Here is a 22,517-nt window from a genome sequence, read left to right as displayed (position 1 = left end):
AAATCTAATAAAATATGTACAAGATCTATATGAAGAAAACTATAAAACTCTGAACAAAATGAACAAAATCAAGGGAGAGCTAAATAAATGGAGAAATATTCCATGTTCGTGGGGAGGGAGACTCAATATTGTCAAAATATCAGCTCTTCCCAAATTAGTCTATAGATTCAATAAAATCCCAATCAAATTATTTTGTGGGTATTGACAAACTGATTCTAAAGTTTATATGGAGAAGTGAAAGACCCAGAATAGTCAACAAAATAATGAAGATGAACCAAGTTGGAGCAATGATGCTACCTAATTTCAAGACTTACTATAAAACTACAATGATCAAGATAATATGGTGTTGGTAAAAGAACACAAATAGATCAATGGAACAGAAGAGAGATCCCAGAAAGAGACCTGCATAAACAGAGCTAACTGATCTTTAACATGGAGGGAAGGCAAGACAATGGAGTGATGATAGTCTCTTCAGCAAATGGTGCTGGAACACTTGGGCATCCACATGCAAAAGGATGAATCTAGGCACAGACCTTACACCCTTCACAAAAGTCAACTCAAAATGGATTTCACAGAGTTAGGTGTAAAATACACAATGAGAAAAGTTTAAAAGATAACATAGGAGAAGGGTGCCTGGCTGGCTCAGTCGGTGGAGCATGTGACTCTTGATCTTAGGGTTGTGAGTTCAGGCCCCATGTTGGGGGTAGAGATTACTCAAAAAAAATAATAAAATCTTTCAACAAATAAATAGATAACATAGGAGAAAAGTAGATGACCTTGGGTACCATGATGACTTTTTAGATACAATATCAAAATCATGATTGATGAAAAATAATTGACAAGCTGGACTTGATTTAAAAACTTCTGCTCTGTGACACACACTGTCAAGAGAATGAGAAGACAAGCCACAGACTGGAACAAAATATTTGCAAAAGAATATATCTGAAAATATAAAATACCCCAAATAGTCGAAGAACTCTGAAAGCTCTATAGTAAGAAACAAAAGAACTGGATTAAAAACTGGGCCAAAGACCTTAATAGACACCTCACTAAGGAAGATCTGCAGATGGCAAAAAAACACATGCAAAGATCCTTCACATTATATGTCAAAGAAATACGCAAATTAAAACAACGAGATGCCTCGACATGCTATTAGAATGTCCAAAATCCAGAACGTTGACAGCAGCAAATGCTGGTTCTGAGCTATAGTTCTTTACTAATTAGGGGGCTTGCTTTCAGCCTAGGGGTCAGACAGAGGTAAAAACTTAAGATCGCTTTGTTCTTTTCTGAACATGCATCTTGGTTGGGGCTCATGTTACTTTTTCAGCTGCTTTTAAATGTACTGACTTCTCCAAGAGTCTTACCCCAAGCCTCTCCTGGGGGCCTCAGATGATCTGTCTTATCTGTATCCTTCATTTTTTGCCTCAGGTATCAGTGGGACTGTAGTCCACCTCCCATTTTCATGAGCAATGCTTGCTGCTTCTCCCTACTTGAGATCTGAGTGAGGCAAGACAGAGCCCAGTACTTCTGGCAGCCCTCCAACCAGGCTAGAATTTTACAAATAAAGGCTGCTCTGTTCTTTTCCTGATGGAGAGACGGAATTGGGAACTCCACTGCCTCCTCTCCAGACAAGACGTGCACTGGGGAAAGGGATGCCACAAAATTTCCCACAATTTCAAATGCGGTTTTTACTTTGAGTGTTTGGTTGCTGTAGATTTTTTTATTGTTTTCCAGAGCTTTTCTAAGCTTATTTCGGCTAGTTTCTAGAAGGCTTTTGGGTTGTTGTTGTTTTGTTTTGGTTTGGTTTGTTTTGTTGATGCTTCCAAAGAGGATTGAGGGCTTGGAGTTTTTACTGTCATTTTGCTGACCTCCTTCTACTTTGCCTGGAAATCACAGACCACTCAATATGGTGATCATAGAAAAGGAAATTATTTTTTAAAAAAGAAGCAAAATTGTCATTCATGTGTTATATATAAATATATTCAAAGATTTTATTTATTTATTTGAGAGAGAGACAGAGATAGCAACAGAGAGAGCGGGACATGAGGGGGGAGGAGGGGCAGAGGGAGAAGCTGACTCCCCGCAAAGCCAGGACCCTGGGGCAAAGGCTGATACTTAAACGACTGCCACCCAGCACCCCTCTTTGTTATATAAAAAGCCCAAAACAACAAATTCATTATTGTAATTTATAAGAGACTTTAGGCAGTCAGCTGTATATGAAACCCGTACTTTACAAATAAAATTTTTAAAAAGATACCATTTACAATAGCTTTAAAAAATGAAATATCTAAAATTAAACTCAAAAATATGCAATAATGCTATGGAGAAAATATGTGAAGAGTTATTAGACCTAAAGAAACATACACTTTTAGCTAGGGCACCATGGAGTTACTCAGATCAGAGGGCTGAAAGATATCTGCAGAGGGAAAATGGGTGAGGCACAAAAGCAGGGAAAGAATGTGTCTGTTTTGCAGAACAAGCAGCTCCCACCAAGGAGACACATGGCCAGGTGTTCCAACGGATACACCCTTGCATGAGCCAGTTTGGAGCTGAGGACCTGTGCAGAAACCCTGAGTTGCCCTTAAGTTTCCTTTAGCTCATTATAATACTGAGATCTCCTAATGGGCAGAGTTTTGGGCCATTTTTTTTAACATACAATGTATGCACTAGCATGTTGACAAGCTACTGACAAGCTAGGTATTTGCAGCTGAACCAAAGTGCCTAACAAAATATGTGTAAGTTCCCTAATGTAGCCAGCTCCCTGCCCCTGCCCCCTAACACCCTGAATAAAACCTTCCTGCACTAACCCCATGGGGAGACACTGCTTTGACAGTGTAATTACCTGCTGCAAGTAATAAAAACTTTTTGCTCCAACCCAGAGACTTGGGCTGGTTAATTGCCTGACACACCACAAAGGGGCCGACCCTTTGTGTCCGGTGACAATACCATGGTAATGGATTATGAGAATCAGTATTGTGAAGCTATCAATTTTCCCAAGGTAATTTGTAGATTCAATGAATCCAATCAAAGTCTCAGCATTTTTATTTACAAGTTGGCATAATGATGATTCTTCAATGCACTTGATTATAGCCAAAGTACTTGAACAAAAATTCATGGATACTTTATCTTAGCAAGACTTCGTTTCCTGCTATATTAACACGGGGGTGGGGTATCCGTGACCCTATTCCTTGCTACAAACTGCTTCCTTATCTAACCTAAATACTTCTGAACCTGCTTTCACTTTTTCCCATAACTTACCTTCTAAATTCTCTATGATTATATTCATGACTTATTGTCTGCTCTTTACCGCCCCCGACCGAAAAAAAAAAAAAGTTACGGAGAGCAACCAACTTTGTTTTTTTCACTGACATACTTCCAAACACTTACAATGGCGCTTGGAACACAGCAGGTGCTCGATACACTTTGACTAAATCACTGAAGGGGAGGTAGGTTTGTTCTTGGCGGTTGTCTACTTGCCTTGCTATCATCTATGCAGATGCACAGCTACAAGACACACCACCCTCAGCAAACCCCCATTTCCTTCCTGAGGAACCTGGAGCCACACGCCGGGTAGCCCAAGGGGTGTGACAGCGAGCCCGGAAGTGGGGGGGGGCACTTGACAGGCTCGCCCGGGCCCCGCCTCTCAGTCTCGCCGCGAGGAACTACAGTTCCCAGAATGCTTGGTTCTCGCGTGGACTACATTCACTAGAGGCGTTGCGGCCGTCCTCCCCAGCCTCACGTCCCGCCTCTCCGGACCTGCGCGGGACGCCGGTCGTTTGCTGCCGGAGCGGGAGGCTCAGGGACTTGAAGTCGGCCCAGGCATCGCCCGGGGAGGGGTCCCGACCCCAGGCTGCTGTCCGCCGGGGCAGTGCCGGAGCCTCCGCCTGCGGAGCACGGCCGGGGAGGCGCAGCCCCCGGAACCCCGGGGCCTGGGCGAGGTGAGCGGCGGAGGGTCGGCGGAATGCGGGACGGAGGGAGGACCGGGGCCTCGGGAGGATGCGGCGCCGGGGCGCGGGGCACAGGCCCGAGAGGCGCGAGCGGGGCCTTTGTGGGCGCGGGCGGGGGGCCGAGGGCCGGCACCCCCGATGTGCCCGCCTGCCCCGCACCGGCCATCCCGCGGACGCGCCCCTGACCGCGGCAGGTCGGGCACTTGTCCCCACTGGCCCAGGCCCCGGTCACCCTCCTGCTCCCTCCGGACCCGTGCCCAGCGCGCTACCTGCCAGGCCCTGCGGGCGTGTGATGTGCTACCTGCTGTCAGTGAACGTGAGGAACTGTTTCCGCCCCTCCCCGGCGCCGCTGCCCTCCCGGGCTGCAGGCGCACAGATGTGTTTTCTGCCAGAAGTGAGGTGCCGGCTTCCCCCGAACGGCAGAACCTGGACTGGAACCCAGGTTTTCGGCTTCTGTGCCTGCTTCTCTAGACGGCAGCCCTCTGGCCGCCATAGGAAAGCTGCTGTCATCCCTTTCCGAAGCACTTTTCTCTAGAAACCTGGAAGGAGATTCCTTGACAGGAGGGGGGAGGTTTCGGGGGGGGGCGGCAGCTTGGGGTGGAGAAAAGTTGTCCCCTGCGGGCAGTGAGGTTAGAGCAGGGGCTCTGGAGGCGCGCGGTACGGATCTCGGTGCACCGGGCCAAGTGGCTCCGGCTCTGCGCTCAGTTTCCCGATCTGTAACACTGGCGTGGACAATGGCAGCTGGGCGGCGGGACTGAACGATGTGGGCGGTGCCTGGCCCGGGGGGAGGTTCGGTGAGTTATTGCTGCTACTACTGCAGCTGGAGTCTGTCCTTTTTTTCTGAGCCGCACGGCGAAGAGTGGGGTCCCGGACCCCTGGGGGCTGGCCCTTGTCTCTGGGCCTGTCTAGCCCCAGCTCCTTCTGACTTGCCTCTCCCAGGGCTCGTGGCCTCATTCTCAGGCGGTGTAAGGATTTCAGAGCTGGTGATTCTCAGGGGTGGAAAGCACAAGGGGCTTCTCCCTCCTGGCTCCCTTCTTCCTCTTTCAGATCTGCCTTCTGGAGACTCCACCCATCCTCGCAGAAGAGCCCAGAAAGAAGATATGGCTATTGGACCCAGGGAAGCAAGGTCTCAAGTGAGTTCATTGCCATCTCAGGTCTTACAGATAGACAGAGAGATAGATCGATCGATTGGTTGGTTGGTTGATTTACTTACTCACTTACTTACCCACCCTTAAACTGAAGTTCTCTACTCAATACAATTTTCTCCAGGATTTGGAGCCCTAGCCCTTTTCTCCTTGAAGAGTTGATCCACCCAGGTGGAGGGTGGATTCTGTAAGGCGATGTTTACCTCCTCCCTGCCAATCCATGTCTAGTGTTTCTCTTTTCTTTTTCTGACAGACGCTTCTTTTTATTCATGAATCTCAGTTTAGTGTTTGGTTACTAACTTGTGGTAAGATGCCACATGGGGACGGAACAAAGAAACACGCACACTTGGCAGTTCCTTTCTGTCCCTGCTTCCTTGGCTCGCCCTGGTCTCCCTCCCCACCCTTGGCTTTTCCTTAGGATACCTTCCCTAGACTTCTCCAAGCCACCATTGTTAGGTTTTTCTCCCTCTTTACTTTGTGGATCATGTGCCTTGTTTCTGTACTCCCTTGAAAACTGTTCTTGACCTGCCATTTTCATCCTTCTGTTGTTGGAAATGGTCCAGGTGAGCCAGTGCATGAACAAGGAGTAGCCGTGTTGGAGGGGACACAGTTGGAGAGATCTCTGGACTGCAAGGGCAGAGAGAAGACTCCCCAGGAAGGAGCAGGGAGGGTTTTGTGGGATATCAGGAGTGGAGAGGCAGGGTCTCCAGTGGATAAGAAGCGGGGCTTGAAGCCAGACTGCCGGGCTTGAACCCATCTCCTTGGTTGTGTGTGGGCCTTGGACGAATGGCTCCATCTCTCTACACCCGTTTCCTCACCTGGACAATGGGAATAACAGGCATGCTAACCTCATGGGGTAGGTGAAAGGGTCAGGTGAGTTAGCGCATGGAAAGTGTTTAGCTCAGGGCTGGGCACTAGCAGATGCCCAACATGGGGTGGTTGTGGGAGCCGGATGACGTTACTGTAGTAATAATACCACTCATGCCGACAGATGGGAATGGCTGTACCGTGCTGCTAGGACTTGTCCTTTCATTGCTCGTCTTCATCTGACAGTAACAGTTAATGCTGCTGGGGGTCGGCCTGAGGGCTTGCCCTTTGTTCTCTCTCTCACGCTAGCGCAGCAGTGATCATCCCCATGTTACACATGAGCAAACTGAGGCTCAGAGACGTCCAGTAACCTGAATTCCAACCCCAGTGTGTCTGGCTTCTGGGTCCAGGCTCGTCACTGCGCAGCCATTCCCCTGGTGCCTCTTTCAGAACCTGGGGCAGCCCCAGCCCCCGTGTTCCCAGAGCTCTTCTCTGCTGTGATGTTGTCTTTGGGCCCATGAAACACCGTGGTGGTTGATCTTCGGGCTGGGGTCGGCCAGTGCATATCTGGGCTGCTTTTTTCTAAAGCTTTCCTCTTCCATTCCCACAGAGCCAGACTGCTCTCGTGCCCAGAATCTTCTCCATCCCTGCAGAGGAGCTAATGCGTGTGGCATTCTCCCTAACCTCACCTGCTCCCATATGTCCGTACTGTATGGGCTTGTGTGTAAAGCTCAGTGACAGGCGTTTAAGACCAGAGAGAGAATATACCGAGTGCTGGGTTAACAGAAAACTTTAATTATTGTCCTGCCTCTGCCACTGATAAAGTATGTGACCCGGGGTCTTGACTGCTCTGGACCTTCTCATCTTCATCTCTGAAATGAAGATTTAGGGGCGCCTGGGTGGCTCAGTCTGTTAAGCGTCCGCCTTCGGCTCAGGTCATGATCTCAGGGTCCTGGGATCCAGCCCCGAGTCGGGCTCTCTGCTCAGTGAAGAGTTTGCTTCTCCCTCTCCCTGCTGCTCCCCCTGCTTGTACTTTCTCTCTCTGTCAAATAAATAAATAAAATCTTAAAAAAATAAAATGAGGATTGAGCTGGGAGATGGTGTATGGTCATGTCCAGCTACACATTTTTCTCCCATTGATCAAATTATTTCATACGTTTATCTTGTCTGCCAGTTGAATTGTAAGTTCTTTTGAGGGCTAAGATTATTTCTTGCATTACCCCTATGTGCCAATAAATTACCTCATTATACATGTATTGCCTGCTCATGTTTAAAATATCAGAGCATTAAAAATGTATATACATAAAGAAGAAAGTGAAATTGCTCTTACCCATTATCTAGAGATGGTCACTGTCACCCCTTTGGTGTATGTCCATCAGACTTATAGTCTGTTCACCTTTGTTTTTTGTTTATGTGTGTATTTATATGTACATATGTACACATTTATTTTACCATTTGTACACACCAATTTTACCATTTACCAAATGTAAATGTACCATTTACATTTTTCTTGCGTGATAAAATATGCATGAAGTAACATTTACCACTTTAACCATTTTTGGGTATATAACTCAGTGGCATTAAGTACATTCACATCGTTGTGCAACTATCACCACTACCCGTCTCCATTGTATAGATTATCTCATTTATTTTTTAATGCCATGAGGTAGACATTGAGAGGCAGTTTTGCAGAGTGGTTACAAATGGAACCTTGGACCTCCTCTAGACTGAAATTCTACCTCTACCCCTGACCAGCTGTGACACTGTGATTTATAATATGAAATATGTATTTGGTCTTCACCCCTGTTCCTAAGCCATAGGAAATTATAAGGGTTTTGGAACCTAAGTGATTAGTAATATTTGGGTTTTGTTCTTGAAAAAACTTTAGATCAATAAAGGTGAAATTGGTGTGTGTTGTTATTCATAACGAGCCATTTCAACCAAGCCAGAGTTGATATGAATGAGGTGACTTTTGGAAAGCCCCTAACCATCCGAGCTGGTTGGCAGGAGAACCAACCTTGATTAGAGGGGTTGGACCTTTCAGGCCCTCCCCCGACAACCCAGGGGCCAGTCATGCCTACGTAATGGTCAGTGATTTAATCCATTGTGCCTATGTAATGAAACCCCCACAAAAACCCAAGAGGACAGGGTTCAGAGAGCTTCTGGGTTGGCGAACACTTGTAGATGGGGAAAGTGATGCATCCAGAGAGGGCATAGAAAGCTTCACAGCCCTTCTCACATGCCCTGCCCTGTGCATCGCTTCCCTCTGGCTATCCCTGAATTCTATCCTTCTATCATTAACCAGTAATCTAGTTAGTAAATGCTTTCCTGCATTGTGGCACTTTTCCTGCATTTGCCCCTTTAGCAAGTTAATTAAACCCGAGGAAGGGAGTTGTAGAAACCTCCAGTTCATAGCCAGTTGGTTGGAAGCATAGTTAACGGTCTGGACTTGTAATTGGCATCTGAAGCTGGGGCAGTCTTGTGGGACTGAGCCCTTAACCTGTGGGATCTGACTGTGTCTCTAGGTCAGTGGCATGAGCATTGAGGGAAATTGTAGGACCGCCTAGCTGGTGTCACACAACTGCTTGGTGTGTGGAAAACCCACATGTCTGGGGTCAGAAATAAAGTAGTGTGGACAGGAGACACACAGGTCCTCCTATATATGAGGTTTCCTATATACTAGCTGTTTGACTTGGACAAATTTCTCTTTGCTTTTTCTTGTGTAAAATGGGGGCAGTAATGTACCTATTTTATAGGATTCTTGTAAAGATATGTATTTACAGTAATGGTTAATATAAATCTCTAGGAACAGTAGTTGGTCCGAAGAAAGCATTCAATAAATGATAGCTATTTTAATTTCCATTATCATTGTCTTGTGGCTTCAGTAAGCACAGAGATAGTGCCATAAGCTAGTTAACCTAGCCTGCCTGCATCAGTGATTATTTGGGTTGTTTACATTTTTTTGCGATCACTAACACCATGATAAATATCTTGGTTGTGCATTTTTGTGTACTATTTATTATGATACAAATACAGTAACTGATAAGTTAAAGGATCTGCACGTTTTAAAGCTTTAAATATGTATTGTCAAATCGTCATCAGGAAGATTTTTCTAATTAACACACCTACCAATGGTCTTACTTCCTCCCCACATCTCCTTATGGTAGTTAACACAGGGCCTGGTGAATACTTCACGCTGCTCAGTATGTATTTGTCACTGGCCTATGGTTCATTAAACAAATGACCTGAAATCTGCAGACACCAGAATGACGTCAGAAGCCTTTCACGGCCACCCGCGTACTCAACCCGCTACCTTCGTTCTGTGTGGTGGGAGGTCCTGGGTGAGCTGGGATGGCTTGTCGTTACAGGTGTCGGTGACCTTCCAGGACGTGGCTGTGCTTTTCACGAGGGATGAGTGGAGGGAGCTGGGTCCTTCTCAGAGAAACGTGTACCAGGAAGTGATGCTGGAGAACTACAGCAACCTGGTCTCACTGGGTAAGGGAATTTTCCCTGTAGATGAAAAAGTCAGACGTTAGCATAAGTCAGCACCTGCTTCCCTGCATAAAAGCCGTGGGTCATCAGGAACTTTTAGCTGAATTTTGCCTTAGGATTGTACACATTGTAAATAAATAAGTGTTTAAAACTTCTTTCTCCCTATAGGCATGGATTTGTCCCATGCATGGGACAGTTAACATACTTGCATGTTAGAAATTCCCTCATAGCTCAGGCAACATTTTCCTGCTGACTTTGCTCAGCTCACAGCAGAGAGCATCCCTCAACCGTCTTCATTAACCTGCCACCAGCCTTTCCCAATTCTCCCTTCCTGCCTGATGAAGTTGTATAATCCGCCTTTGAAAGGGAGTCAGAGAGCGCTTTCTCATGTTAAACAGGGCACTTGGTACACAGTCTCTCCGGATGGGTACCCCTTTACAAATATTTAGTCTTTACATTAACGTATTCCCTCTCCTGTAGAAAGCCATGGATACTCTAGTAATCAAAGCTGCATGTTTATCATATTTCTGTAACCTACAACAACCAATTGCGTAGCCACGCCCTACAGGTCCCTTGCTTTTCCCCTCACAAAGGCCCTCACATCGCGGGGGCACGGCTCGAGCACCCCACCGCTCGAGCACCCCACCGAAGCTCATTGTGTCGTCCCCTGGGTTTTCCACTCAGATCCGTGATGCCTCTTTGAGTCAAAGCAAAACCAAGTCTTTTCTTTTTGTCTCTGAGCAGGACTCCTGTTTTCCAAACCAAAAGTGATCTCCCTGTTGCAGCAAGGAGAAGATCCCTGGAGGGTAGAGAAAGAAAGTCCTGGAGGCCCCTCTCTAGGTGAGTGGGTGGGACCGAGGGGCCGGGAATGGGCTCGGGCAGCAGTCTGGGTGGTAAGTGGACGGTGCGGCCTGGAGGGGTGGTTCGGGAAAGTTTCCCCTGGGCCTCTGTCCTCGAGAAGTGGTGGAGAGGGGACGCTCGGGCCCCAGACGCAAGCTTCCTCTTAGTCTCTGGTAGTCACTTCCCAATGAATCTCTCAGGAGCTCTTAGTCGTTCCTGTTTTCAGAGGAGGGCTGCACATCGGGGATTCGGTCAGCAAACAGCGTACTTAAGGAATGGCAGGGAATCATTCTGATGGAGGCTCAGGGTATGTGAGAGAAGGAGCCGAGGAAGGAAACGGTGCCAGAAAGCTAGCCGGGCCGCGGTACAACGGGCTTTGACAAGACCCGGACATGGGACCGCCCCATGGAAATAAAGGAGTTTCAGCAGATACTGGAGTTCTTGGTATTTTAGGAAAGTTGACTTAACTGTGAAACAATGGAAAGGTCCTCCGATAAAGGCGTGGCGGGAGAAGCTGGGCGAGTCCCCTCTCCGGCACCGAGCGCCACCGTCAGAAACGAGGGCAGCTGGTGTGGACAGGGCTGGGGTGGGCGGGGGGGGCATCGTGCTGATGTGTCACCGTTGCTGCTGAAGGGAACGGACGTGGCTGTGTGTGTGTCTGATGTGTGTGGAAGTGCAGGTGGAAAGGCTAGGGGACACACCTGAGCTGGTGCCAGGACCTCCACTGGGAATGGCATCGCGAAGGGGCGGGATGAAAGAGGGCTTTAGTTACATTAATCTTAGCATCTCATGGAGAATAGATTCATGAAGTCCTTGTGTAATTTGAGTTGAATACGCATGGTCACTTTGGGAGCATTGTGGGGATAGATTTAAAGTGAGGGAAAACCCGATGTGGAACCTTCCCGGAGACACTTGCAATAAGGTAGGTGAGACGTTTCCAGGGTCTGGACAAAGGCACGGGCGGTGGGGTCCAGGAGGGAAGAAGAGAGGCCCCTTTGTGAAGGGTGAAGGCCGAGTTCTCTGTGGGATGGGTCTCACTGGAGATGTGAGTGGAATGTTTGGGGAGAGATGCTGGTGGACGGTTGTATGAGGTCTGTGGGACCTCGGAAGGGAGGTCAGGGAGCCGTCGGTACAGTGGTGGCATCTGACGCCTCGAGCTGACCAGGCGAGGACAGAATACCAGGAAACCTCACCATTTACGAGGTGGGTTAGGAAAGAAGACTCTGGCTGAGCCTGAGAAGTCATCAGAGGAGAGAAATGGGAGAGGCGGCTGACAGCGAAGTTGGGGACGGAGAGCTGCTGAAAGGGGGAGGATCCGGGTTCAAACCCCCACCCCCTGCTTTCCTGTCCTGTGATGGACGGTGCGTGAGCTCCATGCTGAGAGAGAGGTGTTAAGGACGCCTCTTAGAGTTTTGATTCAGAACTAGTGCCGTTTCTAGAGACAAGGGGTTGGTTATACAGGTTGGAGGGAACGATCGTGAATTCAGTTTTAGGCATGTTGAATTTGAGTCGTTGAGACATCTAAGTTGCTATTTTGAGTGGGCTCTTGTATCACTGGGTGTGGAGAGAAGTCTTGCCTCGCATATGTGTTTGGAATCGAAATGGGCCCATGGAAAGAGTGCAGAGCAAAGAAAATTGGGGTCCCAGGACTAAACCCTGATGGACCACCCCAGGACTGAAGATCACGCAGGCGAACACGAGTGCACAGAGGAGATTGAGGCTGGTGGGAAGGGAGAGGAATGTGGAGCAAAGTGAGGGGTCACCAGAGCCTAGGAAGAGGGCTGCTCAAGGCAAACAAGGGGTCACTGTGAGCCGCCGCTGACAGGTTGGTTAGGTGGGAACTGCCCAGCATTTTGTCTCAGCCACCTGGAGGTCATGGCTGCTTTAGCGCAGGTGGCTGATGACAGAAGCCAGGAGGGGTGCGAGGGGGTGATGAGCGGGAGGAAGGGAACAGGTGTGAGATAGTGCACAGGAGCAGCTGTGGAGAAGGAGGAGCTCTTGTACGCATGCACAAACAGTTCTATATATCCTCGCATTTTGCTTTGTCCACTCTGATCACACGGCGCACGTTATTTTGCCCGTCACCTGGTATCTGTTGAAACTCTGCATCGTCCCCCGTAGAGGGCTTCCTCTCTCTGGGGAGGAGCTCGGAGTGACTTCGGTTGTATTCAGCTTTGGATCATGTTAGCCCAGCAGGCCTGGTTCTGGCTAGGATTTTATAAATGTTATGATTGCTGATTCGCGTGATGGATATTGATTTAAAGCTGTACCTTTATCACGTCTCCATGTAAAGTCCTGAGAATCGCAGTTTGAGTTAACAGAGGAATCTGGCTGAATAAACTGTGGCACGTTCACACAGACTCCTTTGAGGAAGACCTCTGTAAATTCCGCTACGGGGTGATCTCCACAACATATTCATAGGTGAGGAAACGTGTACCTTTAGCTCAGGAAGGAGGAAATACCAAACAACAAAAGTGGTGGGGGGCGGGAGGGATGGGGTGGCTGGGTGATAGACAGTGGGGAGGGTATGTGCTATGGTGAGCGCTGTGAACTGTGCAAGACTGTTGAATCACAGATCGGTACTTCTGAAACAAATAATGCAACATATGTTAAGAAAAAAGAAAAAGAAGATAGCAGGAGGGGAAGAATGAAGGGGAGTAAGTCAGAGGGGGAGATGAACCATGAGAGACAATGGGCTCTGAAAAACAAACTGAGGGTTCTAGAGGGGAGGGGGTGGGGGGATGGGTTAGCCTGGTGATGGGTATTAAAGAGGGCACGTTCTGCGTGGAGCACTGGGTGTTATGCACAAACAATGAATCATGGAACACTACATCAAAAACTAATGATGTAATGTATGGTGATGAACATAATAAAATTAAAAAAAAATGACAAAAGTGTCTATTTGATTAGGTTTTTAAAAAGGAGAGAAAACCCTCTTCTGCTTCATCACCAAAAAACAAAAAAAGGGGAGTAAAAGTAGATCAGTAAAAATGGTTACCAATGAAGGCAGAAAAGAAGCAAAAACAGGATGAAGAGAACATGGATAGATCTAGAATTGTTTAAAGGTGCCTTGTTTTCATAATTTTGACTTTGGAACTATAAAAATGTTTTTTATAAAAGTATAAAACCAGAAATGAAATGAAAATGTCCATAAGTATCGCAAGCAAAATTAAACAAATGACCCTAATTGCCTTTCAGGTTGGGGGTTGAGTCACATACAAAGGCATTTGAAATAATTCTTATCATCACAGCAGTTTGAATAAACTTCCTGAGCGATTTCTATCTGTGATATTTTGATTTATAATAGTATGTAATTGGTCTTCATCCATTTCTGGCACAGAGCTCCTAGTTGAAATAGCGTTAGTGATTGTGGAAGCTGCCTGGGAGGTTCACTGTGCAATTCACTCTACTTTTTTGTATATGTTGACCATTTTCCATAATAAAAAGCTTTAAAAGTTAGCATTAGCAACAAAATTTCTAAAACAGCATTTCTCTTTCTCACCAACACAGACATTACAGAGGAAGTTTATAACTATGCTACCCCGTCATGGTGTTAGGTATAATTCCTGGCACGTAGCTTCCTGAGTCCTCAGACTTTGTAGAAATTCTCTGAGAAATGCATAGGACATTTTATAGGACATTGTATATGACTTTGAATCTGACCAACTATAGGATAAGGTGGGGACGGATACGTTAGGAACGAAGTCCAGAAAGCTGGCCCGGGTTCAAAGACACTGATGCTGCTTCAGCCCTCACACTGTCTGGCTAATCCTTTAAAATCCTATCTTAGAGGTTTCTTCCAAAAAACTCTAACCACCACCTGTACCCCTTCCCCGTTTGCACCCTCCACTGAGGGTAGTTTGGATGGTGGTCTAAGCTAACATGCATGTCCATTTCTACCTTGTCATTTTGTTGTAAAAATCATCACATTGCGATGTGATGACCTGTTCCTTCTTTGTCTCTAATGCCAAGCTGGGAACTCCTTGAAGACATGAACTGTTTCTTTTCATTACCGGACCTGGAAGGTCTGATGGATCACCAGTGCGTAGGATAGAGCCTGGCATATATAGGTGCTTTTTAAGTATTTGATGAATGAATTAAATAAGGAGCAGTTGGTGCTTTTTGAAGGAATAAGAGGAGTTACATGTAGTAAGAGGGATAAATCCAGTGGGAAATAATCCCGGATACATGAGAAATTGGAGTCAAAGGATCAAACTGAAGATCAGTAGCAATGTCACTATGGAGTAAGGAGATCCTGAATTTGGATGTCTTAATGACAGTTGTTAGCGACATCTTAGAGAAGAGGTTGAAGAGAATTTGTTGGCTGACCAGACTTGGAATGAAGAGGAGGGAAGAATCTGAGATGAAACGATTTATGGCAAAGTCACTGAAAAGCTTATGGTGGAATTCTGTGCTGGGAAACAGAAAAAAGGTTTGAAAAGGAATGCGCTGGGTTCAGATTTGGACAGCCTAAATTTGAAAAGATACTCAAATGGCAAGTCTAGGAAGCAGTTGGAAATAGTTGTTTAAAGTGTTCTGAGAGGAGTCAGGATAGTCCCTTACGCAGGAGGTGTGGGAGTGGGGAGAGAAGGCCAGAGAGAGACTTCCAGAGTGTCCTGTGAGCCTAGGGAGGAGTCGAGAACTGATGCTAGGCGCCGGTCAGGGTCACAGTCAGAGCAAGGTCTGTCTGGCCTCCAGACTTCTGACTCCGTCCTAGCCTTGTTGGTGAGGTAGCTCAGGCCCAGGCTGGACTCTAGAACAGAACAAAAGTCACACTGCACGTCAGGAGACAGATCTGTGGGGCTGTGAACACACTAAGCAGATCATAAGGAACAGTTAGGATTTCCACAGTCGGGTCTCGTGTCCACTGCGGTGGGAAACCCGAATTCAGGGCTAAGGCATGGGCACTCCAAGTAGCGTTGAGGAGAGTTTCCCAGTGTGGATATGGACCCTCGCAGTGTGATCACTTCCATTAAAACAGAGAAATTCCCGGTGTCCCATTTCTTTGTTCAGCTCTACACAAGACTTTTCAAGAGCGTCTCCGTATGGATGTTTCCATCTTGTCATCTCCCCCGTCTCCTCTGTGTGCTCCATGGTGGCTCTCTTCCTCACTATTCCCCAAACAGCACGGCCACTAAATCCCAGTCAGTCTCCACTTGGGCACAGGCAGGGTTAAGTTTCTGGTCCTCAGCTTGTTTCCAGAGTTGCGCGCTCACCCTTCCCTGCAGTACTTTCTTCCCTTGGCTTCTGGAGCACTGTGTTCTGATTTTCCTCCCTTTCTTGACCTCCAATGTGGCCATGCCTAAGTGAGTGTTCAGTGCTTCAGCTTTAAATAAAATGTACCTCCTGAGGACTCCCAGATACCTCACTGTAGCTCCGACCTCATCCCTGATTTCCGGAGTACATACAACTGACTATCTCAGTGTCCTCCTTGAAGGTCTAGATGTAAAGGCACCTCAGCCGCGACAAACACATCAGAAACCGAACATACCCCCAGACTTGCCCCTTTTCTGCCCTTCTGTTCTCAGTGGCTTGTGCAACATTCATCATTTTCAGGCCGGAAACCTAGGAGTGATCTCTTAACTGCTTTATTCCTGCTCATTGCCCCACACACTGTCCGCCAGCAAGCTGGGTCGTGTTACCACCTCCTTAATAGGACATCCGGCTGCATGGTCTGTGCCACCACCCCCTTGCTCAGCCGGATAACTCCAGCAGCCTCCTGAGTGCTTTCTCCCCTCCGTGTGTCCACTTGGGCCTCACCAGATCGTTGTCTACACAGTGGCCAACCTGAGTGAGCATGTCCTTTCTCTCTGGCTTCCCATCATGCTTAGAATAAAATTCCAGGGGCGCCTGGGGGGCTCAGTCAGTTGAGCATCCGACTCTTGATTTCAGCTCAGGTCGTGGGATTGAGCCCTGCCTCTCTCCCTCTGCACCACCCCCGCCCCCAGCTTGCATGCATGCTCTCTCTCTCAAATAAATCTTTTTTTTAAAAAAAAGAACAGAATTCCAAACTCCTCACCACGAGGCCTTACCTGATTTGCCCCTTCCTGGTGCTCCAGTCTTACTTAGCGTCGTCCCTCTTACTGACAACACTGTACCCACACAGCCTCTTTGCAGTTCCTCAGAAGTCACCCCACTTCTGTGTTTGCTGTTTCCTCTGCCTGGGAAGCTCTTTCTTCACATATCCATACAGCTTTCATTTACTTACTATTTGTCCCTTCATCCCCTCTTCCCCAGCGTGCGTGCGCACGCACACACACATACATACACACACACCCCCCAAAGTGTAAGCTCCTGAAAGGTCGGAACTCTGTGTCAGTCATGGCATTATCTATATTCCCTAGAATGTTAGCTAGTCCGTAATAGGCACTTACTAAATATTTGTGAATGGAAAGGACATCTCCACCATATGCAAAACTAAGGAGCACCTGGGTGGCTCCATGGGTTAAGCATCCCAACTCTTGATCTCAGGGTCGTGAGTTCAAGCCCCACGTTGGGTTTCTTGTTGGGCATGGAGCCTCCTTAAAAAAAAAAAAATGGGAGTGCCCCAGAAACTGCATGGAGTTTTACATACCTGGCAAGAAGCCAGGGAAGGGAGAGGAGAACAGAGATGGACAGAGGTAAGATCATGAAACACCTGGTTCACTGCATTAAGTACACTGGCCCTTATATATGAATTATTGAAGATAAATTTGGGGGATCTTAAGGAAGTTTGCAGCATACTAAGATGTGGATTTTAAGATTGCTCAGGTTGCAGTGTAGAGACTAAATTAGTAGAGAGCAAGACTTGAGGCCAGGAGAGTAGTTAGGAGACTATGGTACGAACAGTGAAGCATGAGAAACAAAATACCACGTAGGCATCTGACCCAGTGCTCAGGGCTTTACTTTTAAGTTAGCAAGACTTCGTTGGGGAAGGAACAAGGAAGGTGTTGGGCAGAAAGTAAAACACTCCTTTCGCTTACAGTAAGTAGTAAAGGCATTGGGGAACCTGGGTGGCTCAGTCGGTTAAGCATCTGCCTTCGGCTCAGGTCATGATTCTAGGATCCTGGGATCGAGCCCCGTGTCAGGCTCCCTACTCAGTGGGGATCCTGCCTCTCCCTCTCCTTCTACCCGTCCCTCAGCTCATGCTCTTGCTTGTGCATGCTCTCTCTCTCTCAAATGAATAAATTAAAAAAAATAAACTTAAAAAAAATAAATAGTAAAGATACGAGTGCATGTAAAATGAGCCAAGGAGGGTGTAACAGAGTGGAGGGGAAAATTCCAAATTTTAAAGAGGGGACAGAAAACGTTATGCAGGAAGGAGACCGAGAAGTAAAGCTGGTAGAAGAGAAAAGCAGAATGCATTATGATCACCAAGCAGAGAGAAGTCGTACACGGGTGAGAAAGGGAACGTCAGATAGGAATCTCAGCCACAGTGAGGTGCAGAGGAACCCTTTAAATGGTTCTCTGCAGCCCAGGAGGAAATGCCATGCACAGCCATTCCCTGGCAAAATTTAATAGTTTATGAATTGGGTCCTCCCCCAGTTTTAATGTTTATTGAGTTCAACTCTGTTGCTTGTTTTTTTTTTTAAAGATTTTATTTATTTTGACAGAGAGAGACACAGCGAGAGAGGGAACACAAGCAGGGGGAGTGGGAGAGGGAGAAGCAGGCTTCCTGCTGATCAGAGAGCCTGTTGTGGGGCTCGGTCCCAGGACCCTGGGATCACGACCTGAGCCGAGGGCAGACGCTTAACGACTGAGCCGCCCAGGTGCCCCTCAGTTCTGTTCTTTACCACTCTATCATGCTAGCCCTTTTTTACCTTTTTATATTTGTGCCCATCTTGTTTATCTTTGACTCTTTTCCACACTGTCTGCATAGCCTCTTTTGCTTGATGCATGAGCAAGGCTGCCTTTCTGGCTTGCACCTTTCAGCTTCATGCCTACCTGCAGGACCTCTAGATTAACACCATAACTCGTTCCTGTTTGAACTGGCCCTGAATGTAACCACCCATATGATGATCTCCCATCCCTCATGTAATGTCCTGTCCTGTAAGGCAACCTCAAGTGTTTGAATCATGTGTATTTGTGTGTGTTTGCATGTGTGTGTGTGTGCATGTGTATGAAATAAGGAATTGAGACTATTTGACATTGTTCAAATTAGGAATATATAAGTAATTAAGGAAAATTAACAACATTTCATGTATAATTCAGGTGTCATCAGGAGGATCTGTAAACAGGGCAAGCTCATCTGCTTGCAGAGAATACTTCTGGTAGAAAAGGAAAGTCTAATATATTAATTTAGATGTAGGTATATGTGTAATTATATATATACAAAGGTATAGAATATATATTTTAAATACTGTGGTAAGTGCTATAGTAAGGGGAATGGACTGTAGAAACAGATTAGGAAGATTACACACAATGAAGAGAAATGTCATGAAAATAATTTCAGAGTCCAGGATGGCTTTGGACTGATCCCAGGCTGCCTTTCCCAATTCGTGCTCCTCTGGTTGCTCTTAACACTCACCTTCTTTATATAAGTTTGTTTCATTCTTTTCTCCACCATAGTACTTCAGTTCACATTGATTCTTTTTCTCTATTGCTTGAATCTTTTATGTTTTCCTCTTATAGTTGGCCAGATAAAGACCCTATTTAAATAACACCAATACTTGGGATGCCTGGGTGGCTCAGTAGGTTAAGCGTCTGCCTGCGGCTCAGGTCATGGTCCCAGCGTCCTGGGATCGAGCCCCGCATTGGGCTCCCTGCTCAGTGGGAAGCCTGCTTCTCCCTCTCCCACTCCCCCTGCTTGTGTTCCCTCTCCCGCTGTGTCTCTCTCTGTCAAATAAATAAATAAATAAATACCATCAATACTTATTTTTTTCTCTACATTTAGTCTCAGTAGCCAAAAACCATATTACATGAAACATCTTTAGTATTTTTCCCCCTGCAGGATGGAAGAGCAGTCACAAAACCACGAAGTCAACTCAGACGCAGGATTGTTCTTTTCAGGAGTTGATGATGAGAAGATCCAGAAGAAATGGACCCTGGGACTTTAAATCAGAAAAACTCTGCATTTATGAAGACAGATTAGAGAAAAAGCAGGAGAAAAAAGAAAGTATTCAGGCAGTTTCAGTTACCCACAAAAAAATCCTCATTGTAGAAAGAAGCCATAAAAATAATGAATTTGGCCAAAACTTTAGCCCAAAGTCGGTCCTTGTTAGGCAACAGATGGTTCCCAGAGAAAAAACACCACCAAAATGTGAAATACAAGGAAACAGCTTCAAACAGAATCCATATTTGCTTAATCAACCAAAAATCAACACTGCAGAGAAACGCTATAAATGTAGCATATGTGAAAAAACCTTCATTAACACTTCATCCCTTCGCAAACATGAGAAAAACCATAGCGGAGAGAAATTATTTAAATGTAAAGAATGTTCAAAAGCCTTCAACCAAAGTTCAGCTCTCATTCAGCATCAGATAACTCATACTGGAGAGAAGCCCTACGTATGTAAGGAATGTGGGAAAGCCTTCACTCTGAGTACATCCCTTTACAAACACCTAAGAACCCACACTGTGGAGAAATCCTATAGGTGTAAAGAATGTGGTAAATCCTTCAGCAGAAGGTCTGGCCTTTTTATACATCAAAAAATCCACGCTGGAGAAAATCCCCATAGATACAACCCAGGTAGGAAGGCATCCAGCACATCCCTTCCTGGGTGTCAGAGAATTCATCTCCGAAAGAAGTCCTATTTATGTAATGAATGTGGCAACACCTTTAAGTCTAGCTCATCCCTTCGTTATCATCAGAGGATTCACACGGGAGAGAAACCTTTCAAGTGCAGTGAATGTGGGAGAGCCTTCAGTCAGAGTGCGTCTCTTATCCAGCACGAAAGAATTCACACCGGAGAAAAGCCCTATCGATGTAACGAGTGTGGAAAAGGTTTTACTTCTATTTCACGACTTAATAGACACCGGATAATTCATACCGGTGAGAAGTTTTATAACTGTAATGAATGTGGCAAAGCCTTAAGTTCTCACTCGACGCTTATAATTCATGAAAGAATTCACACTGGAGAGAAACCATGTAAATGTAAAGTGTGTGGGAAAGCCTTCCGACAGAGTTCAGCTCTCATTCAACATCAAAGGATGCACACTGGAGAAAGACCCTATAAATGCAACGAGTGTGGGAAAACATTCAGGTGTAACTCATCCCTTAGTAATCATCAGAGAATTCACACAGGAGAGAAACCATATCGGTGTGAGGAATGTGGGATATCTTTCGGCCAAAGTTCAGCTCTTATTCAGCATCGGAGGATTCATACAGGAGAGAAGCCCTTTAAATGTAACACATGTGGGAAGACTTTCAGGCAGAGCTCATCACGTATTGCCCATCAGAGAATTCATACTGGAGAGAAACCGTATGAATGTACTACATGTGGGAAACTTTTCAATCACAGGTCATCTCTTACTAATCATTACAAAATTCATATTGAAGAGAACCCCTAGGAAGTAGATTTGCATGTGTGAAAGCCTTAAACCAAAGCTCATCAGAATACCCGAGAGTGATACAACAGAAGTAATGGATAGGAAAAACCTTTCTGTGATGTAGGCCTTATCAGGTACCAGATTCCAAGGATAAGCCTTGACTATGTAATAGATAATGAGGAAAGTAGGAAGTGTTCATGCCTGCCAGGCACTTTTGAAAATAACCTGAAATGAAGAATTCACAATTGGAGACACTGACTTTGGGCATTTGTAAAATAATTCTCTTTCTAGAGCAGTGTACACGAGATACCGTATGTGGTTGTCACAAACATCTGGGTGAGGGGAGGTGTGCACTGGATTTCTGATTAAAAAGAAACTTATAAATTGGTAATACTTTTTTTTTTTTACAACTAACATTTAATAGCATATAAAAGATGTGATTGAATTCTACACTTTTGGAGAAAAGGACCAAATAGAAGATTAAAAACAGTAACAAAAAAAGAGCTGTGAACTACCTCTCCGTTTCTGGGGTTTATCCTTTTCCTGCCCTGATGTCAAACTCTGTGCATGGATTTCATTTAAAAATAGAAATAAAAGTCTGTTGTCTTCATCCTGTGTTCTTCTAGTAATTGCAATCGATTGGGAATTTTCTAACCAATTGCTAATGCTGTTCTCGATTTTTATTTGTTTAGTTTATTTAGCTGTGAGGTCATTTATGAAGAAAGTATACCAGCTGTATACTGTGAGCTGTCATCCTAGGCACATTAACTGGGAAAAATAAGCAATTCTTTTAAGTTTAAAGCTATTAAATATCTAAATTCACAATGGAAGGAGCTAGCAAAAGAAATTTAATGAACCTAATAGCTGTGCCAAAATATTGAAAGGTACATTGATTATTTTATGACCTAGGAAGTAGGTTTTCCCTTACTTGGTGTTCTCCTGTATCACACAACTTCAGGAAAATAAAAGGAATTATAAACTAATTTTTTTTAACCCTAGCTCTAGGGCAGGTACTACACTGCATACTGGGAGCCTTATGAAGAAAGACACAGCCCTTAGAGATGCCATGAATTTGGGGAAAGGGGACAGAGTTGAGGAACTATCAGTGAGGAAGCCGATTAATCTATCACAGTATGTAAGTGGTTTTAACGAGCAAATAGGTAAGTTAACGATAGTATGTTGAATTGCAAGAATGTTAGGGATTTGTGCAGGATGAGGAAAGGAGATCAGGGCTAACCAAGAAAGAAAACCTGGAGACAAAGCTTTCCAGAGGCAGGGTGGCTAAGCCAGGTTTTGGAAGAATAGGAACTCTCCAGAGGGTGAAATGACCATTCTAAAGCAGAGACTGCATGCTTAAAGTTACAGGTGGATAACAGTCATGGCACCTTTGTGAAAACGCAAATACGGAACTAATGAGCAGGAGACACTCATTAGAGTGTGGAGTCGAACACAGACGCTGACAACTCATGGCTTATTTGCTATGTGAAGAAGTTAGAATTTTATCCAAAATTGGTGAAAATTGTTCTGGCAACAATGTGTAGAAGATGGATTTAGGGGGTTGAAGAAAGCTGTACAGGTGGACGCCTAGAAATCTGGGCTATTGTAATTCAAGTGATACATGAATGAGGGACCAGACTCCCACAGGACAGATGGATAGAGAATAGGAGACAGGTAATGCATTGAGTAAATAAGACATGGTGTTCACAAGCAAATAGATGAGGTTGGTGAGTGACAAGAGACTAAGATGGCCCAAGTAGGGTTGCCAGATATGCTGTCTATGTAGGACATTACTCGTATTTAACGATTTTGTCCTGCATCC

At 45.7% G+C, this 22,517-nt stretch overlaps 1 protein-coding gene across 2 annotated transcripts; it reads left to right on the top strand.

Moving 5' to 3' along the window:
• Positions 1 to 3,732: 3,732 nt before the first annotated feature.
• ZNF354A (zinc finger protein 354A) lies at positions 3,733 to 21,308 on the top strand. Of its 2 annotated transcripts, XM_025862656.2 has the most exons (5): positions 3,733 to 3,938; positions 4,995 to 5,080; positions 9,268 to 9,394; positions 10,136 to 10,231; positions 19,161 to 21,308. In XM_025862656.2, exons 2-5 carry the CDS (start codon positions 5,048 to 5,050, stop codon positions 20,717 to 20,719), a joined length of 1,815 nt encoding a protein of 604 aa, XP_025718441.1. In that variant the 5' UTR covers positions 3,733 to 3,938; positions 4,995 to 5,047; the 3' UTR covers positions 20,720 to 21,308. The 2 variants fall into 2 exon arrangements, with proteins under 2 accessions (XP_025718441.1, XP_025718440.1); XM_025862655.2 differs by lacking the exon at positions 3,733 to 3,938 and having other exon boundaries at positions 4,542 to 5,080.
• The last annotated feature ends 1,209 nt before the right edge of the window (positions 21,309 to 22,517 follow it).

The sequence above is a fragment of the Callorhinus ursinus genome, unplaced genomic scaffold, assembly GCF_003265705.2.
Source record: "Callorhinus ursinus isolate GAN/ISIS: 27379988/994484 unplaced genomic scaffold, GSC_fseal_2.0 scaffold81, whole genome shotgun sequence".
In the NCBI taxonomy this organism is placed as follows: domain Eukaryota; kingdom Metazoa; phylum Chordata; class Mammalia; order Carnivora; family Otariidae; genus Callorhinus; species Callorhinus ursinus.
Note: the sequence above shows the minus strand (reverse complement) of the source record. Positions and strands in the feature narration are given on the sequence as shown.